We start from the raw sequence: 27,048 nt of genomic DNA, 5'->3' as shown, positions 1-27,048 counted from the left end.
ATTCGAAGGAAAATTACTTTTAGAGTGCTTTTTTTGTGTACTGATAAAAAGAGGAATTAACTCCTTCGGTGTCTTCGCTTATGATTGGCAACGTTTCGTTAATTGAACGGAGTGAAACAGCTGTTGCAACGAGGCGGGCGTGCGATTCATATTTAGAAATCTTTACGATCGTTGAGAGCAAAAAAGTTGGACGAAAAACCAGCTGACAAAAAAGGAGAGACAATGAGAGTTTGTATGAATGTAAACGCGATGTTAAGTGAATTAATTAACATTATTTAGCGAAACAGCGTGCAGTGGCAACTCGATTTATTATTCAGGGCTAGAAATAAGTAACGTCACGGAAAATTAGACTCGCAGTAGAATCGATAAACCAGGAAATTGTTGTAACGCGAGTGCAACAACCCACAACTGTTTAATTCGTCAACCGTACATCCGCAGGTGTGTTCAATAATAGTTCTCGATTCGATGTTATCCACTCGTGCCATTCAAACGTATGCTTTCAGTAATTCACTATTTTTCTTTTTTTTTTTTGTCAAACTGTCTCGAGCTGAAAATATCCTATTTTATCGCGCACACGAAATAGGCTCTTTAAATAAGTGTTATCTCATCGTTTTCATTAAAACTTCCATTAACCTCAAGGAGATCGCCGTGACTTTTATTCGAAAACGGAATTTCGGATTCGAAGACGAACGTAACACGTGTCGCGTGTTAAAAAGTGCAAACACGTCGATCCTTTAATGCTCCAAACGACTGATGCACTCTTGCAGCGATCACTTGCATCCCACGCATTTCACAGCTACGTTCTCCATCAATTTAATATCAACGTTTATTAACAGTTTCATTTAACGAAACGTTTGTGACAATTGATAATCGAATGAAATAAAAATCATATAACAGCACGTTAACTCGAAAGAATTAAGAGACTATCCGACACGATCGATCGATCAAATCTGTACTCGTCAAAATATCCACCCACGGAAACCCGTTTTTTTTTTTTTAAACGCAGGCGTCGTTCACGATTGTAATAATTGATCGATGGTGATGCAACCGTCTCGTGACAATTTTTATCGCTTCATCGATAAACATCGAACGGAATGCGCATCGCTGTTCCACGGGGTTTTATCAACTCCTTTATGTCCCATGTCAGCTGGTCAGATCTCGTTCGAGAGATAGCAATTAATCGATACTTTCGAAAGAAACGATGGATCCTCAATTAAGCGATCGATTCGACTGATGTAACTGGTGTATCGAGCGTCAGCAGCGATCTACACACTATCGGTTAACAATGAAAGACTCTTATTACGTTAAAGTTAATCAGAAATGCCGTAATCGTAAATCCATCGTGGCGTAATTGCTTCGAACGCGATTTGGAAATACCGACGTGTGACTATGCTTATCAAATATTGTTTTATTTGCTTATCGCTGTACGATTGTATGTTTTATCGCTACGTCATGCTCGACACCAATCACGAGTTGTTAACCGTGATCATTGTACCCGTTACTCGCGACAAATGTTTAAAAAAGTAATTGTCGTGTAGTATTATTCATACACGTGGTAATTGAGTGTTTTGTGTCGAATGAATGGAAGCAATGCGTTGTACGATTTTCATTTCTGATCCGATAACAGATATGCATCGTTGTACGTTTCGTAAGAATCGAAAGGAGCATCGATTTCGATTAGAACGACGAAGAAACGGAAAATTTCGCCGGGAAAACGTCGAGTTTCCGGTGAATACCGGATAATCCCATTCGCAAGGAGGTCGAAGTTTATCCAGTAACGAAGTTACAGTAATTCAGAAAACGAAATCCAGAGCGGAAATTTACGAGCCAACTATAGGATACGCGGTGGAAAATGAAGCCTGGTACGGGTTCGCCGGAAACGAGCGTGGAACTGAAATGGATTGCAAGAACTCCAGTTGAATCCATTCAAATTCCCAGAGACATGCCAATTATGTTTAAACATCCCCCCCTCGAGTTTTTCGCGCATCTTTTTCGAGCGTTCGAAATCACAATTCCTTCGCTCACGCGAAACGCGACAATTAAGAGAACGAAAATATCGACTGCGATCCAGTGGAGATGCGTCATTAAAATCATCATTAAATAAACGCAATTCATCAGTCGCTCGTCAATATTCCAGCAGCTCGTTACATTATCGTAATCACCGTATATCTGTTTCAATATTCGTCGTAAATTCGTGCACACGTGTCATTGGGATGATACATTAAACGGAAACAGAAGAAGGAAAAAAAAATATATAGCGAAGAGGGAAGAGAAATCAATGAAACAGCGAAGGGAATGGCGACACAACGATAAACATGCTCGGCTGATTTATCCAGCCAATTGGGCTGTCCCGTGGGAGAGACGGTCCTCGAGCGTAAACGCGAAACGTGTATCGAACGCTGCCGTGTCGTTCGAAAAATAAGTTATTTAAAAACCAGTCCAGCTGAAAAATGTCCGCTGCCTGCCGCACGATTATTTAAATATTTCAAATTTCCACACCCCCCGTGGGAGGTGGTCCCCTTTCTGGCGCGCTTCACCGACTTAAACGACGTGTGCGGACGGAACAAATATCAGGAGAATTTACAATTCCATTCTTCTCTGTGACCTAGTACGCCTCACCAAAATATAAAGATGCGCCTCGTTCACGTTGACGTTCGAACGTACAAATCGTACGAAATCATACGCGCCATGTATTTGCACGTGTGCACTTACATTGGTGCAGAGGATTGTTATTTAAAAAATAAATTATACGTTACTGATAAACTTGAAATAAAAATATTCCAGCGCACTGTATCGAGTTCGTGGTAATCGTACGAAATCCATTGGACATCGGGCCAATAAAAGTTTCAACGTGCCTCCTCGTGGCTCTATCTCTGTCTAGCGAGAAAAAAAAATGCCGCAGTATAAAAGCAAAGGGAGAGACGGACGAGAAGTTCTTGCGAGAGGACACAATAGCACCTGGACAAAACGTCCCTCGCATTATTATCATTTGGCGGGGCCGTTCGTTGGCCAGTTCGTTGTTTCCCGGCCAAAATGTGTCGCGCGAAGAACACTTGACCCACATCTCGCGTGGCACCGGTGAACCGTGGCCTAATTTGGATTAATGGTTCACTGTAATGCGCAGAAAACAACGCAACAGCCGCCAGTCGAACTTCACGCGCCGGTGAATTTAATCGTTCGACCTTCGATCGTAGTTGGCCCCGACCCCGTTGCCCGGGACCAAACTGGATTGCAAATCTGTCCTCCATTTTGGCGAACGTGCGCGTTCTTCGTTCCCTACCAGCCATCAAGCTGTGCGCATCGTCGAAATTTCGTAAACCAACTACAAATCGAACGTGTTAAAGGACTGCAGGACTTGCCACTAGAAATACTCTTTTTTCGTCAGCAAATCTCGTTACAATTGGCTTAAGGTGGCTCTCAGGGTTACGTCGAATCCCACAGTGGCCTTCCTCGAGCTTTGCGAACTTTGGCGAACGCTTCCGCGTCGAAATACGCGTAACCTTAAAGCCTGATCGACAAACGCGGCCTTCTCGATCGATAACGGAATTAATCGAAGCCAAAGAGAGAACGTGGCTCGCGATCGACTCTGATCGCCGCTCTGAATAAGGTCCGCGTTCGAGCGCGGCGTTATCGATCGAAAGAGGGTGGTTTGGCCCCGCGCAACCCTACGAAACGGCCTTAACGCCCCTAACCCAGAAACGCGATGGGATTCCTGGCATGCCTCCGCGTCCCTCGACAATCTCGATCCGCGCAAGAGGCGCATCTACGCGCGTTTACCGCCTCCTGGCTAACGATCAGCCGCCCCTTGCTTATCTGCCCTGCTGCAGACTCGCACCCCACGGCCACGCCACTTAACACGTTCCCGTCCACGTGTGCCACGCTTTTGGCTCACGAGGAACCTTCTCGTTTTCAGCTCGAACGGTTCCATTGTCGTTCGATGATAAAATTCAACTAAACAATCAGCCACACGTCGATGTGACGTTCGTAATGATTTTTTGTTGAACTTCGTCTGATAGCGAGACACGTGGCGTGGTGATCTGTAATAGTGTTTTGTTTTTGAGACGCGTAAAAATGTGGGGACAATGGGCAGATTGCGATGATGTGGACGAGTGTGTTTGCTGAGAAATCTTCCGATGAATTGCGAAATGTATTGTTGCATGTTCGATTTTAAGTGAGAGATGATAGTCGAATTTTTAAACACAGTCAAAAATTGAAGACAGTCTTTGAGACATGCGACTACCTCGTTTTCGACTTTATTAGTAGTATAGTATTTGTATTAGTCACATCGTCTCTTTAGTGACGCGTAACTTAGAAATCTTAAGCGTTACGACCCCCAGCAATGGGAGTCTAAGCGTTTAGTATAATCCCCTTTCTGTAAGGCTTCGTTCAGATTAGTCGAGTTACTTGAATCCAACCTACTTGGATCGAGGTAATTCGAAATCGCTATAGCAATGCGAGCATGTTGTCTGGTTGACTCGAAACGATCTTTTAAGCTCGAATTAAGCCTCGTTCGATTAGTCGAGTTACTTGCAATTATATACGTCTTGATTTCATACTTCTACTATATCAATTAACCTAGAGTTATCGATATTCCAATCGACAGATCCTGTTACATTCAAACTCCTATATATTACTCGCGTAATGCATGCATGTCATCGATAAAGCTGTCGCGAAGTCAAACATAATTTATTATATAGCATTGTAAGCGCATTATCGTTCGCGCAGCGACCGCTGACACCTTTCGTCTCGCGTCTGCAAAGGGTGCAGCGTCGCCCTGGACTAAAGAATGATTAATCGAGTGAAAACGAGATCTCGCGTGTCGTTAATTACATCATACACATTTTTCTCAATCATTGAAATCTCTTTGAAACAGTGTCTCATTTATTTATGGCCTCCTTTCAATATTTGTGAATCAGAGTCGTGCGAATCTAATTATCTGTTATCAGGTCGAGATAGACGAAACGTACGAGCGCTCGCGGATAACGCAATCGTCACATGCCTACGATATGCAATGACCATCGAGATTTCCTATTAAAATCATTCTGACAATGTAATCTCCCGGATTAACCATCTTGTACTTTCAAACTTCAGCTCACTCGCACCCTGGTTTTAGCAGGAATAAATTTCAATGTGAACCGCTATCGCGATTGTGTTGTAACAGATTGAAAATTGTGTCACAACAATCCAATAACGTAACGTTATATCACGACAATAAGATAGACTTCCGCTGCGATCGTCACGTAGCACGGTTTCTTACGCGATCTTCACATAGAAAATTTCTCGTTCGTTTGGAAATCGAACGTTCGACGAGAGCACAATGTATCTGCCCATGAAATTGCCCGTGTAAGCTCGTTTGCGAACTTCCGGTGAATCCTCGTGCGACGTATCGCGAAATGGCTGGCGAGAATGAAACTTTTCAATGGAGGATCTTCTCGTATCTTCTTTTCTTCCCTCGAAACGATTCGCGAAACGCATCGAAATTATCGTCCCCCATCGAGCGTCACTTTTGAACTGTACTTCCGTTCTCGAGTGGTTTTCGAATATTTTACAACCCCCTAAATAATTATCGAATCGTTACTTTTTAGAACAGGGAGTAACCTGGTTCTTAAAATTCTCACGTGCTCAGATTTTACGCTGTACCTCGTAAAGTCCTCCCCTTTTGTCACTTTGCATTATCTTTATTAGACTATGCTCAGCAGACAGTTTTAATGGCCGCTCTTTACCTCAAGAGAGAAGTATGCGAAGTGCTGGCTTTGAAATAACCCAGTGCGTGGCGATAAATAAGAGAACCCAGCTGAGTTATGGGAACTTGAGGTGAGTTGTTAATCTAATAGAATTCGTGAGATTTCTACCAATCGATTTCTTTAACTCATCCATGATTAATGGCTCGCTGAATCTAATTAACATACGCAAGGATACGCCAGATACTTCTTCCTACCATCGTTGCTCTTGTATCTAACCATCGTAGTCTCTGTTTTGCGACAAATATAGGATTCATGCTATAATTAAACCGTTCATTCTCATTCAGGCACTCGTCATAATTCATTTAATGAAATATCTGGCTACTAAACTCGTAATTTCACAAATCCTGCAATTGTCTGCTTCTTTCATTAGTCGCCACCGACCTACAACCCCTACTCCCACTCTTCGCGAGTCTCATTCTTCTTGTCTCCTCTCAGTTTCCGAAAAAGAAGAAAATTTACAAATTTTCCACCAATAACGTCTCATCTAATTGCCACACCCTTGACTACTTCTCCACAGGAATTCACTATAAAACATTCTAACTTCATCGCTCAAAGACTTAGTAGAAATTCAGATTCAGACACATCAGAAGACCCCAAAAAAAAACACTCAATCTCTGTCAATTCATTTTGAGTTAAATATAACATATACTTCCCCATTACTGTAACACATGCAATGGTGACGAAAAGGTTCGCGACGATCATTTACGCCCTTCGTCGACTTATCAACCGAAAATACGCCTCATCGTAACGCGTGCTCAAACAGTGCCCAATCTCAAGCATCGTTTAATCAAGCCATCCTCCGTCGAAAGCGAAGTCTCTCTCGAAATTCCCTTCGAAATAAATTCACACTCCCGCGGGCTTTATGGTAAACGAAACTTTGAACCGCCTGGCGGGGGCGCCGGTTTCAGGTCACGGTTTTAGAATTCTCCGTTCCTCCCACGGCCTCCGATCGGACAGAGTGGCGAGTGTTCGACGTGGCATCGATAGCCGGTGATTTACGATCCCCGTAGACCCCGCGGAATCGCTGGGACCAGTGAAAGAGAGCACCGCGCTGGCTCCGTTTAACGAGCATCTCCCGACGCCGCGATAGGTCTCCAAGGATCAAAGGAATCCTGCCAGAGCACCAGCCTGCGAAGGACGTGCTCTAGGATTTCGTAATTCGCGTCCTCGAGCTCTTGCTCCCGTTTCGATTCGCCTCGCTTTGCTCGCGGACCAGGGTCGAGCGGCTCTTCAGATTGCTGCGATTCGGCTGAATCGTCCAGCGTTCTTTCCTCTCTTGTACGTTTCGCCATGTTTACCATCGATGTTGTTCAACGTTGGAGTTTCGATGCTGGTTCAACGTGTCTCGAAACTTTTTTCCAAGGTTTGTAATATAGATTTTTTTTTAAAGGGATCGAAGATAAATTTTGAAGGGATTCTTAGAGAGATCGGAGATCAATTTTAAAGAGATCGTGTTAGAATTTTTTCTAAGATTTTATAATGTAGATTTTTAAAGAGATCGAAGATAAATTTTTAAAGAGATCGTGAAGTTTCCATTGTTCGATTAAAAGAGGTTAATGGACGCGTTATCCAGTTGGTGCGAGCGAGTACGCGAAATGAAATGATTTCTTCGCGCACGGCGCGGCTCAGCCGTTTCCATCAGGCGCGGAGTCTGCGGACAGACGCGATATAAATTCTACAAGCCGGAAGCACCTCGACGAGCAGGTCAAGCAGGGAGAATATGCATTCGTCGCGATCGCGGAACCGCATGCGGCCGTCCGGTCATTTTTCACGGCGGTACGTATAGCTCGTGGGATGCTCCTCGAGACTCGTCCGCGAGCCCCATTCTTCCTCTGCGCGAGGGGTTTTGCATTTAAATGCCCGCCGCCACCGGAGAAATGCACGACCTACCCCGCTGCGGCATGGAAACGTTCTAGCGTGATACGCGATGCACCGTAGATCGATGGGACGAGAGATCGATGGGACGAATTCAAGGAGAGTGCTTCAAATGGAGGTAAATGCACGGCTACCGTATCCACGTGCAGGTGGACAGGACGATTGAGATAAAAATTCGCGCAACTTCCGAATAGCGGTGGTCGAAAGGCGCCTGAAAAGTTCGTATCCGATAAACGCTCGTTACTCGAATGTATATACGCTCTTATAGAAAATGTCACGAGACACGACGTTACAGATGAAAATTGAATTTCCAGAGAAAACTAGAGAGGAGAAGCTTGCGGGGGTTCGATGGATTTTTATATAGTTCTTAGCAAACTATTGGAAGGTACAATTCGTGCACGCAGTGGGATGAGACGCGTGCTACTCCAGCTTTTTTATATTCACAGCCATCTGTTTCATTAGTAAATAAATAGCGGGGGCATTAGAAATTCCAAGTACGAGACCGTCCTACGGATACGTAGGGCGCTTTCCTTTATTTTTCATTCACTGTCGCGTTTTTGGTATTCGGATCACGTCTGGTGGCGACTCGCATGGAAATCGATTTACTGAACGTCAGATATACTCGAGACCACGTATGCTTCGTGGGAACTTCGTCGCGTCGTGTGTGTCTCCGTGGCGAAACAATTATTCTTTTTTTTTTGGTTTTTTCCTGCGACTTTATTAATACGTAAAATTGTTGCGTCCCACAGCGAACGAGCGTCCATAAAATGGTGGACCGATAACCACGCTCGGTTTCGCCTCCCCGCTTCGACAGAATTGTCAATGATTCGCCGATAAACAACGAGCCGCGAACAATAATTCCAACACGCAACCGACTGCCTTTAATCTGCTCGTAAACACTTCCGGACAGCCAGAAAACCTCTGCAAACATCCATCGAGGGAGAAAGTGAGCTCTCCATGAATCAACGATCCCAACCGCGAAAACTTCGCGAGCGATTTATTTCACCGTTTCAATTTATTTTTCCCCCCTCGTTGGTAAAAAAAACTGGGCTCTCTGCTCGTTTTCCTATCGCGTGTTTCGAAACACCCCTTATTAACAACCCTTTCGAGACCATCGCAAAAATTGTAACATCCCAACGTCCCGTTGAGCACGTGAAAATCTCTCTTTTCAAATTCCTCTTGCTTCAAAAAATATCGAAATTGTGGCGACCATCGTAGTCGCCTTTGCACCCCTTGCGCAGGGTGGAAGAGAAGACTTGACCCTCGAAGCGAAGAGACTGAAGATATTAAACATACGTTTGACTCCAAACTTTCTCTTCGTCTTCAAGGGTTAAGAAGAACGTTTTTCGCGAACGTGTCTCCTCTTTTACACTGAAACGAGGGGGTGAGAATAGACGTAATGCGAGCAAAAGGAGTCCTCAAGGGTTAATTAAGATTCGAGCGGCATAGCGTCCAGAACTAAAGCGAGTGTAGAGTTAGTTATCCGTTAAAATAAATTATTTATTACTCGATCTCACCCGCGTAGGTTTCCCAAAAAGTAATCGTTACAATTCTAGATAACAATAGCAAGTTTCGATAGCAACTCAGAAGTTTCTCAATTCTTTCGAAAACAGAAAGCAACTGAAACGAAGGCCGTGGCACGGTTAATTGGAGCCGCAGAAATGCAAAAAGGCGACTGTCTCCTATTTTTCTCTGCCATAATGGAACGATTTGTCGTAGCGTCGGCGTTGCATAATCTATATCGCGGTGACGAGCGGCCTAATGAGCTGCGGTGTCGGTTAGGCCGTACAATTTCGAGGTCGGCCATTCCCGGACAGATTTGCGCCACGGGGACATTTACGCGGGCCGTAATAGCTTGGATCGGACGCGGTGCGGATAACTCGGACGCAATATCGAAACGCGACGCGATTGGGCCCGCGTGTTGGTCCGCGTCGCACGGATTGTCTTTTCGACTCTCTTGGGGGCTCAACTTTGGTTGAATACTTGGTAATGCGTTTGCGTTTTCGAAATGCAGGATTCATTTCAAATGATGAGAGGGTTGAATGCCTGCGCAAATATCGGTTCTTAACACTTTGACCTAAATGACGTCTGTAGCCGTCAGATCCTTGACGATATGTACACAAATGACGGTTATAACCGTCCTAAGTTTTTTTGGGAAAAATTGTAACAAAATGTGATAATTTTCACTTCGAAACATACAACTTACGATTTCATCTGGCAGTCATAAACAATCGAAAAAAAGAAAGTGTTTCTGAGAGCGATCGCATGGCCAGAAATGTGCCAAAGTGTTAATAGGTCAATTATATCAATCATGTTCAATTATATTTGTCTCTAGACGAAACGTTATTAATAAAAATCGAAATCAATCGATCCAATAGTTTCTAAAAAATGTAAATTTCGATTGCATATCCAAATAGGAGTCGTTCGACGCTTAAACGTGTAAACTGCGAATGTATATGCAAGGGGGTTCGCGTTTCGATCTGCGCGGGTTTGTTGCTTCGAGAACCTCGACTGAAGCGATCCTCTCGATAGCCTTTTAATGAAATCACACGGAAACGGGAATGATAATGATATCGTGCGCGTTTCATTCGACTCCATTTCTCTAATTGCTCGGATGGAAATCGTTCACCGTCTCCGCGACCCCTTTTCTTCGCGCGTTCTCTCATGTCGTCGATTATTATCCCTGTATTCAACGCAGCGGTGCTTCCCTTATTGGGTCATTCGTTCTCGCATCCCCAGCGCACTGTGCTTTGTCTTACTTTCGCGTTTACGTACGCGTTACTCTTTCAACGCGAAATATTTAACTAAAGATCGCATCCAGCGTGCATGCTCGCGTGATCTCGCTTCCAAACGATCGACCACAGACCCTGATTCAAGAACGATCTATCGCGTCACCCTTTACTCACGCGAAATCTCAACGATTCTTCGAACGATAGTAACCAGCACGATGAAATTAGTTCGCCAAGTAATTCTGTCTTAACGAAGTAGTTCCGCGACTTCTTTAAAGGCTTCCAACTCTCGAGACGTGTATTTCGACGACTGACACGATTAAAGCTGACCAATATTTAACTACCCCAAAGTAGTACGCTAACAAGAAATATCCAGCAGGTATCCGATATTGATTCAGACGAAACTTTGCGTACTCCTAAATTAGAAACGTTTAAGGTAAACTTACATCCAAGAGTAGAGTTCCTCGAGTATCGCATCCTTGAGTGATCCACGCGAGAGTCCATCGCTTTAACGCCGCGTCCTGATTCTTTCGACGTGCCATCCGCGATTTAATTTCAGCCGTTTGACCGTCAATCGATCACCAACGCGCACCCTTAAACCCTCGATTAACCACCGCTCGTACGTTACATCCTGTTATTTCAAACGTAGCCGCGCGTGGCTCCCGAAAAGGAGGAAAAAAGCGTTTCGAGGAGCGACTCGTGACGAGGTCGAAGCTGGGGGGATAAAGAGAGACCCTCGAGTGTTCGAGGATCGAGTGCAGCGTGTGTACACATTACACGGTACGTACGAGACTGAGTGGTTGAATTTTAAAATGGATTAATACGCGCTGGTTAAATGGGGGCAAGTATTTCGCGGCACTGTGAGCCAACTAATACCAGGCTCCGTAGACGGACCAACTTTTGATACACGAGAATCGCGACAATGTTTCTAGTGGGTGCTCGACCCTGTTACTTGTATCACCGCTCGACGCTAATAGGATTTGCACGCAGAAAATATTCTTTAAGGTCTGAGCGAGAGAGGCGACGTCGTGTATTTCTGGAATTCCCTCGATGGAAGTTCGAAAATATTGGAAATCATCCGGAGGAAGTTGAAAAAAGTGGGACGCGATCATTCTCGACTTGCTGGAAATTCTGCTACACGAGCAGCGACGTTACTTCACGGAATTGTGAGTCTCAACGAGTCGAAGCCAGCCTCGACGCGATTCGATCTGAAAAAAAGTGCTGCGAATTTAAAAAAAAAAGCACTGCAAACAGAAATGAAAATCCGCTAACACGGTGAAATGCACAGTTTATTAACAGTGCTGCGTGTGGAGGAAGTTTCAATATTTTCACTTCGCTCGACTAAATGTTTTCCATATTACGGCCGAACGAATTGTTTAAGTTCGAAGAGCGAACGCTGCGCTGACAAAATGGCGATTGCGCGGAGTTATTGCACCGTTGCTGCTATCGAATAAATTGTTAACAACAGTTCTACCGCGGTACTTACTCTGATTCGCATTGTCGACGTTCCACCGCTGATAACGCGTTGTTTACTTTGATAAAATCAATCGATCCGACAATATTATTGTTCCTATCGCTACGATATGAAACGCGCAACAATGAAATAAACAATTAATTCGCAACTTACCCCATTTTTCTTTTGTAAAAAAGTTTTCCATTTAAATACGTCAACGCTGTTTAATTTACTGTTTTTGTACGCGATCCTTTTTGCTGTTTAATCACCTAACTACTCGAATATTACAAGCTGCTGACAAAAAATGGGGGCGGTTCGGAGCCCTTCTAATTACTCCTCAACACCAACGAGCTTTAACGTCAATCAGCATCGATCAACGGCCAAGCGGACGTGTCAGCGGTTCATCAATCAGCCGGAACGTTGGAACTCGTCCAAGAAGAGGCGTCTTCGACGACTCCATTCCCAGTGTAACCGTGTTACACTGTATACCGTCGACGGTTACGTTCAAAGATCGAGAGCCCACTTAGCTGGCAAGAAAAAATTTACGTGAACGCGTTGCGTCTTCAGCGGCAGTGAGAAATTACGTGTCTTGGCTACTTTCGCGAGTTTTAAACAGCCATAACTTCTATCGACGCGTATTAATCCTTCAGTATCCGGTGGAACGCGTATTTGCTGGAGAACCAAGCCAGCGATAAATGAGACGAATTTAGTTTAAAAAGGGTAGAAAGTGTTTTAAACAATATAGATTTCTACTCGAGAGAGATAGAGAAAGAAAGGGAAGAGAGTTTTAAAAATATACCACGATGGAGAATTGTATGGCTATCAAAAGAAACTACCTCAACGTGTTTCGACATTATAAAAATACCACAACACCACTACTCTCGTTCGTTCGTTTTACATCGAACAATACATATTGTTTAAAGCAGTCTTTTTTTCAAGCATCACGATGCATTATCGCGCATCATTGTCCACTTGCACGTCATTCTATGATAGTATTAAAGTCGACTTATTTCACGGTCGAGTAATTTCCTATCTGAAGAATAGACAGAGATAAGAGCATTGCTGATGTTCGACAAAATTCGAGGCGAATTTGCCAGAAGAAGGAGAAGACGAGAAAGGGACACGATGGTCTACGCAAGGTTACAAGCCCTGCGACACCGTGTAAATGTTTCAATAACGCGCGGCTGGCAGGTGCATAGGGGAATAAAATCGCGAGAAGCCAAACCGGAAGCCGTAGGTAGACGACCCTGTGTCTTCGTCGTCTGCGACGTCTTGTCGTCGCAGACTTCGTTCCCGTGTAAACGCGACGAGATAGAACGGCACGGATGGGCGTCTCCCGGGTGCGCTCCTGCAGGAATTTTATAGACTGCTCCCCGATGCCGCATTCCGTCCGCTCTGTTACCTACCAGCAACCCCTGCGCGCCGCAGACGTCGCGAAACCCCGCTCTGAACAGTCAGCTTCTTCCTTTCAGCGACGAAAATGGACTTCGAACAGTGGTCCATGATTACGTAGATTTTTTTGGTGCAACGATTGGTCGCGAGCAAATTGTAATTGACAAGCGTTCGACAAGGTTCTACAATTGGTGATTGACAGATCGTGGGTTACGTTAATCTGATAATTTCTTTTGGACATATTCACTTTCGCGAATTTTGTTTATTCGATTATGATTATTATGATTATGATTATCAGATCGTGAATGATTTGCGAGGATTGAACGATTTTCGTTGAATACGGTAAGGGTGTTAATTGTCGATCGAGGCGACAGTTTCGCGAATTTCGCGCGGGGTTGACCACTGTAAATGGCCAGTGTGTGTTCCTAATCGACGAACGAGAAGATGTATCGCTCGAAGGAGCTCGTTCTATCATCCCAGAGCAATCTGACGACGATATTTTAAATTCACGTTGTACCTTCCCTGAGCATTCTATAAGGAAATTCCTGGTAGGTCCCAAGCGAGCTGACAGTTTCCCGAAGAGGCGCACGATACGGCTTCCTGTTCGATCCAACCTGTGTCCTGCCGTGGAAAAATACATCGAACTGTTCCCTTACTCCATTTTACCTACGTAAAATCATTGTCCATGAACCTGCGATCCACTTTGTCACGCTCTAAAATGAACCAAACCGCTTCAACCCCTAATTGTGCCTCTTCTAAAAGTCCCAGTTCGATTATTTCAAAAAATAATTCTACAATTAATCTTGTAGCTAATTAGTAACTTTACTAAGTAAAGTTACTTTTGAAGAAACGTCCTCAATGAACTTTCTCCAAATATGTTAGTTGCAAATCTTAGTCGACGACTTCAGTAAAATATGCAGGCGTCATAAATCGGAGGTTTCTAAAAAGGGGTTTAGGCCCAATCAAGAGGCCAAAGCCTTGACGTGAGAGGTACAAGGCCCAGCTATATTGCCAAATGTTTAACTAGACAAAGCACCCCCACCAAACGCTGCCACCTTTCCAAGTAAACGTGCTAAGGGTGCAAGAAGAGACCTAGACTTAGCCAATCGTGCGACTGGCAAAGAAACGAAAGAAATTGCAAAGACTGCCCCTAGAGAGGGATGAAAAAAGTTCAGCTGATCTCGAAGGCTCGCTAAGTGAAAACGCCTCCAAAATGAAACGTCCAAGCGAACTTCGTAGTTTTTCTGAAAGCACCATCGAATAATTAGATCAGTCAAATTCTGAACAGCTCCACAATCTACAATTTGAGACTACGAAACGGAAGAGAAGATACCACGCCGTAATTTTTACCCTCAGCGACGGGTAAACACGAAGGAATTTTTTGCAGCAGCGCTTCTTGTCGCGTTTGGCGCGAGTTTAACGAACGCGTTCGCCAGCGTTTCACCCCTTCGGACGCTGCCCCGCGGAAATTAAGAGCCCTCGTGGATCGCGTTCGGAAAAACGGACCCAGCACCAGCCGGACCGTTGCTCGACTGTGTCGCGTGGGCGAAAGGGGATGAACAACGAGGGCGTCCCCGCGAGAACGCCCTCGTAACTCCTGCCAAGGGTCGCGACGCGACGCCACGTCGTTCGCCGGGATTGCGGCCCGTGAAAATGCCTCGAGCCCGTTTTACTCGCGTTGGATAATGCGCTACGTCTGCCTCGACATTAACTTTCCTATGAATTATATTACGTGGCTCGCTGTTTGTTTTCTTGACTGTCTGGTTTACGATTTCCCTCGTTGTTTCGCTCTCGCATCGCGCGTAGAAGTCCTTCGAGATGTTAACGATGTGGTGTTTTAATTGATTAAAGTGTGCAAGAATGCAACCCTTAGAATTACTGAAATGTATACTCTGTTGACGATATTGGTAGCGAATGTTTTCAGAAAATTTCCTCTTTCTGTCGATTTCGATGAAAATTCAAAATTTAAATAATTTCTGTCTAAAAAGGATATTTTTTTTATTGTACACCCCTTCGTTATTATTAGTAATTTTAGCAACAGACGATCCTCGCTGTATCGAAACGGTCGTAAGTCTCTAGGCGGGGTTTTGGGGAAATCGTGGGAATATCGATGCGAATATCATCGCGGGAAAATCGGATACAGCCCCGACACGACACGTATAGATGCAAGCGCGTAATGCAACGCGATGCACCACCGCCACAGCGGTGATGCAGCAATGGGGAAGTGATATACGAATACTGTGCGTCAAGGGCATAAATTCACCGTTCTTGACGGCCAATATTTCACGAATCGCGGGACCATACCGTCCTCATATTTGTACATTAATACGACCGACATCCCGTGCCTTCTGTTCCTTTTTACAGCCGCGCACCAGGCGAGCCACTTTGTCTCATCCCCTATCGAGTGGAGAACGCGCTGCGTCCGCGTTACAACAAGCGTTCTCCAACACTTTAAAGTTCTAAAATTCCTTTGACGAAGAATTAATAAAATTGTACATTTTGTATTTTTATATTTGGACCTTTCTACATTTTATGATTCGAGAAATTTATCAGTAAATCTGGAGTCACTTTGCCTCATTCCCTATCGAATGGAGAACGCGTTGCATCCGCGTCAGAGCAAGCGTTCTCCAACACTTTAAAGTTCTAAAATTCCTTTGACGAAGAATTGAAAAGGTTATAAATTTTTTGTTTTTTGGTTTGGATCTTGTGAATGTGTCTGTTTTGTACATTTTATGATTCGAGAAATTTATCGATAAATCTGGAGGGGAAAACTTGCCAACATTTTCTAATAAATCCATAACCAATGTATATTCCATGTTCTGATAATATTACAAGCCCCTATGTGGATAGGTACATGGAATTAGACAGGACACGGCTGTATATACGCGTATACACATAATTCAATATCTGGGAGCGCGTAAACGATGATTTATGATTACGAAATGTGCTCAAAGGAAGTTGTAAATTCTCTTTTGTGACGCGCCATATTTTGCAGAAAATATAATCGATAAAATTTATGTATAGCATTAGCTTAACGCGTCTGGATACGTTCTAAATTTTTTAAACAATTTTCGTGCTTAATTTCACGTGATTAAAGAAGAGTGGTCTTTAAGCGTTGAAAGCGATCGCGTAAAATTATTTGTTCAAGCGTGCGAAACGAAAAATTGCACACCAGAATTGTACGCTCTAAAGGTATGCAAATTCAGAGCCATTTAAATACACATTGTGAAACTTTGCGCAAGTACACCGCATTGTATTACAAGCCACGCATTCGTGTATTGCGAATAGGTAAATCTTCACGACGAGCAGCATAATGAGGCGGAGACGTTGCTGAAATCGAGGGAGGGAAGCGTTAAACACGCGAAAAAGGGGACAATTAACGGAGACTAATTGCAACAAGCGCCATCAATTTGCCGATCTATTGTTCCTCCGTTTCCAGGGTAATTCGGCACACAATTAACGAATTTATTGATAAATTAAATTGTGTACTTAATTAAATGCGATTTCAGTCATGTCCACCGGTCCTGTTATTCAATATTCGTGGATTCGTCTACAGTCAATTACGCAATCGGTGATCATTAACCTCGTTCGAATGGCCAGTCCTTGATTCGTACAGGGAACATCGAATTTACATCGCCTACATATTGCGAATCGGTACCTGAGGGTCATTTTAAGCGGGGAACAATTGTCGAACTCGTTCCCTTGGGCAACGTTTCAAACTACCAATGGTCTGAACCATAAATTCCATCGAAGAAAACTTGTCAATCGTAACGCAATCGATAACACAATAAAATATTAATTAATGACCCCAAATACTTTCCACACTCCTCAAATATCACTTTTTGCCTCGTATTCTATTCTTCTGACCACGGATACGCGCGATCAAAACCATGACCAATCAACAACACCCAATATTTCCCACAAATTTACCAAAACACATTTGCCAATGCAACGTGACGCTCGACTCACGTATGTAGATGTATTTAATGAACCACACGCGTCTATAGTGGATCATGTATCGTGCGTTATTAGAAGATCGTCTGCTGTTATTATATCGAGGCTGACACGCGAGATCGAATAAAAATTGAAACGGAGGATAGTTAACGCGAACGATCGTCGCGTTTGATGTTCAATGAGATATTTTTCGCGACACTGGACAACGAAATTTTTCGCAGGGTTTATGTAATGATCGTTTATGTTCAGGACTCGTCGTGTTCTCAGAATTTCTCTTTCTTCACTGATAATAAAGGATTCGTGATTTTAAAGGGTCCAACGATGACGTCTCGAGAGGGTGGTTTTGAAGTTGTTTGAACGAGAGAAGTTGGAGAGGTGTAATTAGAAAATTTGGAACATGTCAAGTGTTTGCCTGCAATTTTTCTTCATTTTTATGGATGGAGATTTGTGTAATTTGGGGTTAGCTAGTTCAATTACTTGAATTCGAGTAAAGGGATTGATACGAGAGATGTAAGAGACGCGACGCAAAAATTTCTAATTTAAAAACGTGAGTATATGCAAATACATTTCGCGCGCATTGCATATCTTGAATAAATAGCTTATGGGAAGATAAAATCCCGGAGGGAGCCGATCCAGTCGGGAAATATACACACAGGGAGATAAATATTGCATCCATAATAATACTGCCTCTATATAACGAAAGAAAAGTAGAATTTTAAATTGCTTTAAAGAGAAATTCAATATTTCCCACTCTGAATTCTCTCTCGCGTGAAACAAAGATAATCTTTCTCCGGGGCTGAGCGAAAATTGAAAAATTCCCACAAAAAGTAATTAGAATTCGCAGCGCAAAAATAACGAAATTGAAATAAATAATCCTCTCGATCAAAGAAACAATCCCCGATTTCCAATCTGTGCGAAATAAAAAAAACTACCTTCGATCATATTTCACGATTAATTACTTTTTAATCCCGAGACCCACCCCCTGAAGCAAGTAAACCTAAAATTCCCAGCAGATGCACGGCCTACGCTGCAGTGAATGCAAAGTTCCAGTCGTCGATAAAATTGCTGGGACCAGTGAGAATTTTAAGATTTTTCGCCAAGTTTCGTGATTTACGAGGGGGTCGAGGACGGTCGCGAATTCGTGACGCATCCGTGACTGGAAATACCGTCGAGCGAGAGGTTCTCCAAAGGCGAAGAGGGTGGAAAAGAGGAGGAGGAGGAGGAGGAACGTCGCTCGAGATGCTCGCGCGTACGGAACGGTTCTCGATATAAACGGCTCAATTAAAACCGATCGAGGATGCACCTTGAATACACCAGCGATCGCCTCGTCGTTGGAATCGTCGATTGCGATGCGACGCGCGACGCGTACGACCGCGAGCGGATCGCCATTGGGCGGCCTCGACATTAAAAAAGGGGGCCCACCTTACGATCGCGACGAGCCGATCGTTCGCCTCGAGGACTTTCTAAGAAGAAGCCCTCCGCAGCGACGCTCGTCGCGCGGCACGTGAGTCGCAACGAAACGACGAGGATCGCGCAATCGTCCAACGAAATGTCATAATCTGGTCCGTGTCTAATACTCATCTTGGCTGTGCCCAGAATTGATCGCGTAGCTCGCTCGAACGAGAGAACACGTGGCTGATATTGCCACGATACCGTTTGATCGAGAGAAATTGAAAGCGACGCGGACAGCGTAAATTACCATTCGGTGGGAAGCGTTCAATAAAATCGTGATTCAACCTGTTAACTTTAATTTCTGTTTTATTGCATCGATCGTCGTTACTCTGGCTAAGTCGACGCGTATGTCTTCGCGTTCTGTGAACGAGAAGAGTGTAACGGAACGAGCTTCTTATCGTACGTGTTCGAAATTGATTTCGATTTCGTTGTTCACTTAAGGGAGAGCTAATGGGTGGTTAAAATTGAAGGAAACTTAAACTACGATGGCAGAAGGTTACTATTCTTCGATGAGACGCGTATGTCTTCGCGTTCTGTAAACGAGAAGAGTGTAATAGAGATTCTTATTGTACGTGTTCGAAATTGATTTTGATTTCGTTGTTCATTTAGGGGAGAGCTAATGGGTGGTCAAAATTGAAGGAAACTTAAGCTACGATGGCAGACGGTTACTATACTTCGCTAAGAATAATATTCAAAATTCACGGAAAATCTACAGCGCCAAATATTTAATTAGCAAGAAAATTTCGTTAAGCTTGCAAGGTCCAACGTACACATCCATTAGAGCTACTTTAACGAGAACGTACAGTGGACCGCGCGCCCCGTGGGGACGCTTCGCGTAAACCCTGACTTTTGGTCCCCAAAATGGGGCGCATAAACGGACAGTTAAGAAGGCAAATATTTTGACAAAAGTTAACGACCGAATGACTCTCTTTAGCTGCCCAGTTCCGCGTCGTAACGAGCGCCCGTTCCCGCCTGACGAGTCGTTCGAATCTCGAAATCTGTGCTCAGAACATTTTTCGAGGGAAAATCGCTGGGACAAGAGAACGCTTCGATAGTCGTGCGCGTTTCACGAGACGTGGAACGAGGAGCGAACACGAGAAGGAAAGAGAAGAGGGTAGAGAAGGGTAGTAATACCCTTTTCCTCGCGGGATGGGAATGAAGTGGCGCGCGCAAAGCTGTGATTTAAAACTTCGATATCGTTCCCGCGTGATCTATCAATCCCGGACGAAATAGCTGACGAACGAAAAATCTCTCTATTATATCTTATCTCGATATGCTGCGTGCTTGCTAGAATTTTATCCAGTTTTCTTCGTGCTCTTTCTCCACTCTCCTCTTTTTTTTCGCAGCCACCACCACCCCCCTCTTCCGCTATTTTTATTTTTGATCCATCACTCGTGTCCCGTTTCTCGTCCATCAATCCGTTCGATCGCACGATCCACGAGCCTCGGCTACGGGCTCTTACTGTCGCTCGTAAAACGCACCCCTTAACTCGATCGAAACGAGTTCTCCGTTTCCCGTGTAAATAGCAATAAAAATCAACCAAGAGAAAGGGGACGCAAAAAGTCCCGAGCAATATCGCCGAGATGTTATTGCGCTTGATCTATCGTTCGTCGAGTAAATTTTTTAATATTCGCCCGTGAGATTCGATTTTCAGGGTAACTCGAGCCATTTTTAGAGAACAATTCAGATTCTTCCAATGCGTGAGATTTCTAGTTTGTGAGTTGGACTCGCTGTTCGAAGCAGTGAACCTTTAATTTAGAAATTTTTATCTCATAATCGTAGCTTAGAGAGATCTTTGTTTGATGATCTATAATTAAATTTAATATAGTCGAACTGTTAACGTTGGAGAATCTGAAACTGAAGGGTGTCGTAAATCTGATGTTTAATAAGAGATTCCTAGTTTGTGAGTTGGACTCATTGTCGAAGCAGTGAAACTTCAATTTAGAAATTTTTATCCCATAATCGTAGCTTCTATAATTAAATTTAATATGATTGAACTCTTAATGTCAGAGAATCTGAAATCGAAGAGTTTCGCAAAATCTGATGTTCAATAAATATCCGTACCGGTTACTCTTGGTAACGATTGCAAAATGATGCATCGATGCGCCACGAAAAAGCTTTCTACCAGTCAGACGCGATCGACTCCCCCACGTGAGGATCCGCATCCTCTAATAATTGATTCCAGCGATAGAGTGGCGAGCACGAGGAACAAATATTATCACATGATACCGCGGAATAAATTTCAATTACGAAATGATGAAGTCCCATTTACAAATTCATCCGTGGAAGTAATGTGTACGTAGCGGCACATGATTTTAATCACGTGCCCATTTAAGTCTAACTGTAGTCACGCGCAACAGCGTAATAATTAACCCCTTAGCCCGACTGGGTCAACGATGTCGTTCAACCAACTACAAACATTCCGCCTCGATGTCTCATACTTGTAAACTGTAACGTTTTATGGCACGGCTCGATTCAGTTATCATTCATATTCGCGTGGCCAACGAAATCGTGTAGCGTTTATAGATCGCGCTAAAATTATCAACCGTGCCTCTGCATCACGTGCCTATTAATACAACTCTCGCATCGGATAGAAAAGCGTTGGACATTTTCGAATTTTTCCAGCGCATCGACCCTTAGCGACGACTAGATTGAAAATCAAATAAATCCATCAATTGTCCAATTAACTTCGATCAAATAATCTTATCGATTCTTTTCCTCCGCTACAAACGCGCTACGCGAATGGAACCGAGCTCAACGAAATTTTATAATATGTGACGCTTAAGTTCTAAGAACAGACTTAATTGATCGTGGAAGATGTGTCTGAGGCGTAGTAATCTGCGACAGTATTATCTGGCAAGCCAGAAAGTGAAGATACCATTGATCTAGCGTTGTGCAACACTTTTATAAAACCAAAAAGTCACTTTTACATCCGACAATGTTCTCCAAACGAAGAAAGAAGAAACGATAGAGCAAAAAGGAGAAGGCAAAGAACAGAAACTCGCCGCAAATTCGAGGTGACCACTTTTACATCCGACAGTGTTCTCCAAACGAAGAAAGAAGAAACGATAGATCAAAAAGGAGAAAGCAAAGAACAGAAAGTCACCGCAAATTCGAGGTGACCACTTTTACATCCGACAATGTTCTCCAAACGAAGAAAGAAGAAACGATAGAACAAAAAGGAGAAAGCAAAGAGCAGAAACTCACCGCAAATTCGAGATGACCACGTTATAGTTGCCCTCGATGGAGACCAGGCCCACGTTCTGCAGAATAATCCCCGTGATCAGCATGCCGATTAGGGCGGGAAGGTTGGTCAAGGAGAAGAGCCATCCGCCAAAGTGGCCCGCCAAACAAAGGGCGGCGAGGCCGAAGAGCTGCCCGCCAGGGGCTGCTGGCTCGCCCATTATCGAATACACGATACCCCATAGCAACAACCCTAACAGGCACAGGCACAACACTCGAGCGAATTTTCTGTAGCTCGGGCAAAATGGTTGAGGACAGGCTCTCCTCCAGCCTGGCGGCTCCCAGGACGGTGTGTCGTCGCGACCGTGGCATCGCGCGCAAAATAGGTACAACCACGACCTGAAACGAACATTAAAATAGATTAGAAACAATATACAACTTGTTTTTTCTTCTATTCAGACTTTTAGCAAATTTTTTTACGCGATCTACTTTCGTTTTTTCACTCGTTTCACCCGTTTAACCGTAGGCTCGCGTTGGCGGATGCGAATGGACGCTACAGTATTAAAGTGGTTCGCATAGAGTCAGAGTGGAGTTGTTTTCTTTTTTTCTGAGGAAAAAAAGGAACGAGAAGAGCGGTACTTTTTGTGGTTTAGGTTAGCGCGAAAGACAGACACCGCTAGAGTCCCGAATAGAGCATTAACACCGAGGCACAGAGTCGAGCACGGTTTTTTGTGGTCGGTTAATTGCACGGTAAAGTTCCGATCCTCTAAGAATTTATTTTCCCGTTTCTTGTCCGCGGTGGCAAAATAGCGCGGCGATAAAAGGAACGATGCTGGTCAGAGGAATTATTTAAACAATCCGCAGAGCAAAGAGCAATTTTGTTCTCCAAAAGAGACCAGCTTAACTCTCGTGGATTAGAGCAAGACGTTTTTTTCGAGTCGAGGTACCCGTGTCGAGGTGAGCTAAATGTTTTAGTAAGAACACGTTTCAAAGGGAACTTTTTTTTTTATGGAGTTACGAGCCGTTCTTTTTACTGTAACAGCAGTTTCGCGCGAATTCTTCGCGAAACTTCTGCAAAATTTAATAATACAACCCAGAAGATTTTCTCCCTGCTCTTCTTCCACTCGAACTTCCGCAGCGTGTAATGATTACACGAAAGAGAAACGAATTGTAACAAATACACCGTTAAATTTGATTAAAAGTTCGTCTGCGAAGCGTTTCGTTCGAAGCTGTAGCACGAGGATCGAATTATTAAAAGGATCGCGCGAGGGCGTTCTCCGCGCTGACGCGGAAGTCGAGGAGCGGAAGTCGAGGAGCGAAATGCGGTAACAGAGGAGGAAGTTGATGCACGGGGAAAGAAACGCGGGTGGATAAAGGAGTAGGAAAGTCAATATACACTGCAAGACGAATAACACGGTAAGTTTCGAGGCGAAACCCTTCTGTAAATCACACGTGCGCCGTATTTTCACTGTCAACAGGGGCGTTAATATTTGACGCGAAAATTTAGTGGCGAGGTCCGAGGACCAGCCGAAAGTTCGTGCTTCCGTAAAGGATTACGCGCGCTTAAAAGATTTAAAAACAACACCTGTTTGCGAGATTTATTTCGTCGAGAGGAAACATGCTTCTCAAGTAACTTGAAAGTCGACGCTTTTTACGCGTGCGAATTAAAGCAAATGTTTATAGCAACAGTCGATCGTTACGTGGTGAATCGAGTAAAAGCTCGATTCGAGGATTCAGAGATCGTCGAGAAAAACGCGTACCTTTTAAAGTCCACACGCAAGGACTGCATAAGAAACTTAACGCGAAGCTTGATTCAATCGCATTAGACTTTATGATCGCATCAAGGCGATTGGAAATGACAGAGTCTGTAACTCTGACTGTTACATCACGATCTACGCTTCCTAGATCCGTTACAATTCCCCAGATTAGGATCGCATGCCACGAATATAGTTTTCATTCATTTTCTCGTGCACTGTAAAAAAGAATCGAGTCGCGACGAATACAACGACGCGGCTAATCGCGAGTGCGAATAATAAATCGATCGATTCATGATATTCGATAATCCTTGCGTCTGCCAGATTATTAGCATTTCGTTTTAATATCACACAACGCGATGTGTCATAATGTTCTCCATAAGTCAAAACTGAAAGACAATTGTCTGCTGTGATGAACGAGTTGGCTGAAAAAATGCTTCGAACTGCGTTTCTTGATACCAGATTTTATCATCGATGCGTAACACCGACTATTGTTCAAACGAGAAGCAATTTTCGCATGGCTATCAAAAAAATTCCATTCCTTTATTGCGCCTCCTGTGCAATCGAGACTTACGAAGGCTTATTTCGATCGATTCTCCCAAATTCTATATCTATCGTACAGCAACCTTATCTACCTCGTCGCTCGTTTCATTATCTATCCTGTTTCATACAATAATTGGCATTAAGCTTACTCAGACCAGAGAAATACTGCGGATTACGAGATCTCGAAATACATCCACGCACTAAAACGATATTAACGCCATCAAGGTTAATCGTATTATTAAGTACAAGGATCATAAATCGATAGTTGTAAATTTGCCTGCGTCTCGATCACGGGTCAATCAGTTAATCGATGAACCTACTTCTAAACGATCTAATCGTTATTACATATCACAGACAAAACAACGTCGCCAACAACCAAACCATTTAATAACACCCATCGAAGAAGTCGTGTCGAATCGAAAAATGTCCCAGTTATCATGGTCGAGGGGGGGTCGGATATCTCGCAAAACCCAATACCACGGAGCAGGACCATCCCATCGATCAGAAAAGAAAGGAAAAAAATCGATCGAACAGCCTCGATCCGCGATAAAGCAGAACAAAGCCGAGAGGAGAAAAAAAAATTCGCTTATTCCGGAAGAAAATGATCCGGGAAAAATTTCTCACCGTTCCAGCTCCTCCGAGTACTCGATCTTCTCCCTGATGGAGCTGGTCAGACTGTACGCGGACTTCTTCCTGCTCCCGTTGATCCTCCCGTTCTCGAGATCGAACTTGTGCTGCGGTATATTCTCGACGCTGTCGTGGCTGCTTCCGCCGTGCTGCAGTATCGATTTCCCGCGGCCGTGATCAGAGTTGTGCTCAGAGCTGGCGCTTATACGTCGATGATGCTCGAAGCTCGGATTATCCATGCCCACGATCTGATCGCTAATAGAGACGCGCCTTTTGGCTAATTCCTCGCTCGACCTGTTCGTTTTGCCGCTCATGTCGGCTTCCATATCGCGTTCACCTCTGTCTTCGAGAATTAATCAAGCCGCCGCATGCACGAGGATAAGCGGCGTCCCCCGCTGGATGGCTCGATTTTACGGTCCACACCACTCTCGATCTCGAGATTCAACGCGAATCGATCAGTGGCGAAGTCTTCACAGAGATCGTTGTCGCATTGGATCGTGCGTAATGTTTTTTAACGTGCTTTTCGGCGATGCTCTTGAAGTACGATTGCTCTTGAGGAAAGGAGATCGGCTACGCGAGCCTCTCGATGTTTCTGTACCCAGGTAAAAGGGTCCACCGTTGGCTACGTGAGTCCAACAGACTTCCAAACTCCCTCGTCGAACGGGGGTTCTCGATTCGACTCCTCGATTCCACTGAAGCAACGCGAATCCATGTACCCAATATGGAGTACGAGTTCAAGTCTCGTCTAACAGTCCGCGGTCCCAGAAAGAGCGCGAGAACACCTGCGAATCTTTCGATCACCTCGTCAGAACCGATTTAACAGCGTACATTCGCGACGCGTAATTCATTCACAAATAACAGTCCACGGAAAATAGAAACATGTATAATGTACATACGAAGTTATTTAAAGAAGACACGCGAGACTGTCGCGCTCTAGAAGAGCAAGGATGCGAGCCTCTCAAAGCAGAGGATCGTTCGAGAAGAGCAACCGGAGCGGAACGCGCGAGTCGCGTACAACTCCCGACGATTGACTGCCGATGGCGACTCGCGCGGTTCACGATCGCAGCTGACGAGGTCTCCCAGCGCGGAACCCGTTGACAGTGGTGGTCGTAGTCGCGTGACGATGACTCCGTGAAAGTCCAAACACGATGATCCCCGATCGTCGATTAAACGATCACGCGGACTTACGATAGGGTGTCCAGACAGATCGTTCGACAAAGAGTCGCGTGACGCTTTTGTTTTCCCGATTCGAGAGGGGAGGGGGGCCTTAGCTAACACCTAGCGTCGATATCTCGACGACAGCTCGACGTCTTCGATACCTTGACCCGGTTCCACCGTCCGGCGTATCCTCTCCGCCGACGCGCTGCGAGAGAGCTTTGTTCACCTCGTTAGATCACGATTCAAGGCTTGCGCGCGCGTTCTCGGCTCTAACTCGCTTCCCTTCGTTAGTATTCCGGCTGTTTCCCGCGTCAGATCCGCGGTTTTCCGCCGATCACGACCGTCCAGCGTGTCGTCTACCGACGATCGCCGCGATTCTCCCAGCGAGGAGACAGTTCTGCGCCGATTTCGCGTGAACCGTGTCGCGTCGTCGTCGCGCAGTCTTCCGTTTTTCAAGGCAACGCCAGCTGTTAACCTTTACGCTGCGACATTCGGCTCAAATAAATTGATATATGCGCTGTACACCGTTGCTCCGCGGGGTGCTCGACTGTGTGCCCATCCACGTGTCGTTGCAACGTACATTCCCCCTCTCACGGTTTTTCTATCCTCGTTTTCCGATCGCGGACAGGTTAGCGAGAATGGTAATGAGACGTTATTGATAAACGTACGATAAGTGCCGCGACTCGAGTGGAGAACACTGCTAATACACATCAAACGATACCCTACGTGTGTCTATGTTAGTAACGCGAAACATGAAGAATGAATGAAGAATGAAAGACTGGAATACTGAAGAATCACTCTGTGGTATCGTGTAGAAAAAAAAAGAAAAATACGAGCGATATGGAAACTTCTTGGAAATAGCGAAGTGGAAGGTACCAGAGCAGCGTAAAGGTTAATACACACTCAGATGAATTTCACCTGGGAGACGTGCGACTGGCCCTTCCCGAATCCAGATGCATCGGTGGCGAGATCGTCGTGGCGGTGGTCTCGTCCGTGGCGGATCGGTCGTCGAGTTGGCTGTCGAGTTGTTACGCGGTGCACGGAAACGAGTGTACGCTGTCGAACGAGCACGGTTAACTAGCGACTAACTAAACGCGGCAAAGTCTGCTGCGGACCCGCGGGGCTCGGTGTTTATGCGAAATGGTGGGGCTCGTAAAAAGTGGTTGCAGCAGTGGCCCGTCCAA

At 44.6% G+C, this 27,048-nt stretch overlaps 1 protein-coding gene across 2 annotated transcripts in view; it reads right to left on the bottom strand.

Annotated features, from left to right (window-relative positions):
* Nha1 (Na[+]/H[+] hydrogen antiporter 1) overlaps positions 1-26,837 on the bottom strand; it is a 67,218-nt gene extending 40,381 nt beyond the window's left edge. Inside the window, exons 1-2 of one of the 2 annotated variants that reach the window (XM_076895793.1) lie at positions 26,783-26,837; positions 21,807-22,181 (exon numbers count right to left, since the gene is read on the bottom strand). In XM_076895793.1, the coding sequence (XP_076751908.1) occupies positions 21,807-22,181; positions 26,783-26,823 (416 nt within the window). In that variant the 5' untranslated portion in view covers positions 26,824-26,837. Of the gene's footprint in view, positions 1-21,806; positions 22,182-24,703; positions 25,087-26,782 lie in introns of those variants that run through there. The other variant, XM_076895792.1, reaches the window with a different exon arrangement.
* Between the last annotated feature and the right edge of the window lie 211 nt (positions 26,838-27,048).

Source organism: Xylocopa sonorina, chromosome 5 (assembly GCF_050948175.1).
Source record: "Xylocopa sonorina isolate GNS202 chromosome 5, iyXylSono1_principal, whole genome shotgun sequence".
NCBI classification, from domain to species: domain Eukaryota; kingdom Metazoa; phylum Arthropoda; class Insecta; order Hymenoptera; family Apidae; genus Xylocopa; species Xylocopa sonorina.
Note: the sequence above shows the minus strand (reverse complement) of the source record. Positions and strands in the feature narration are given on the sequence as shown.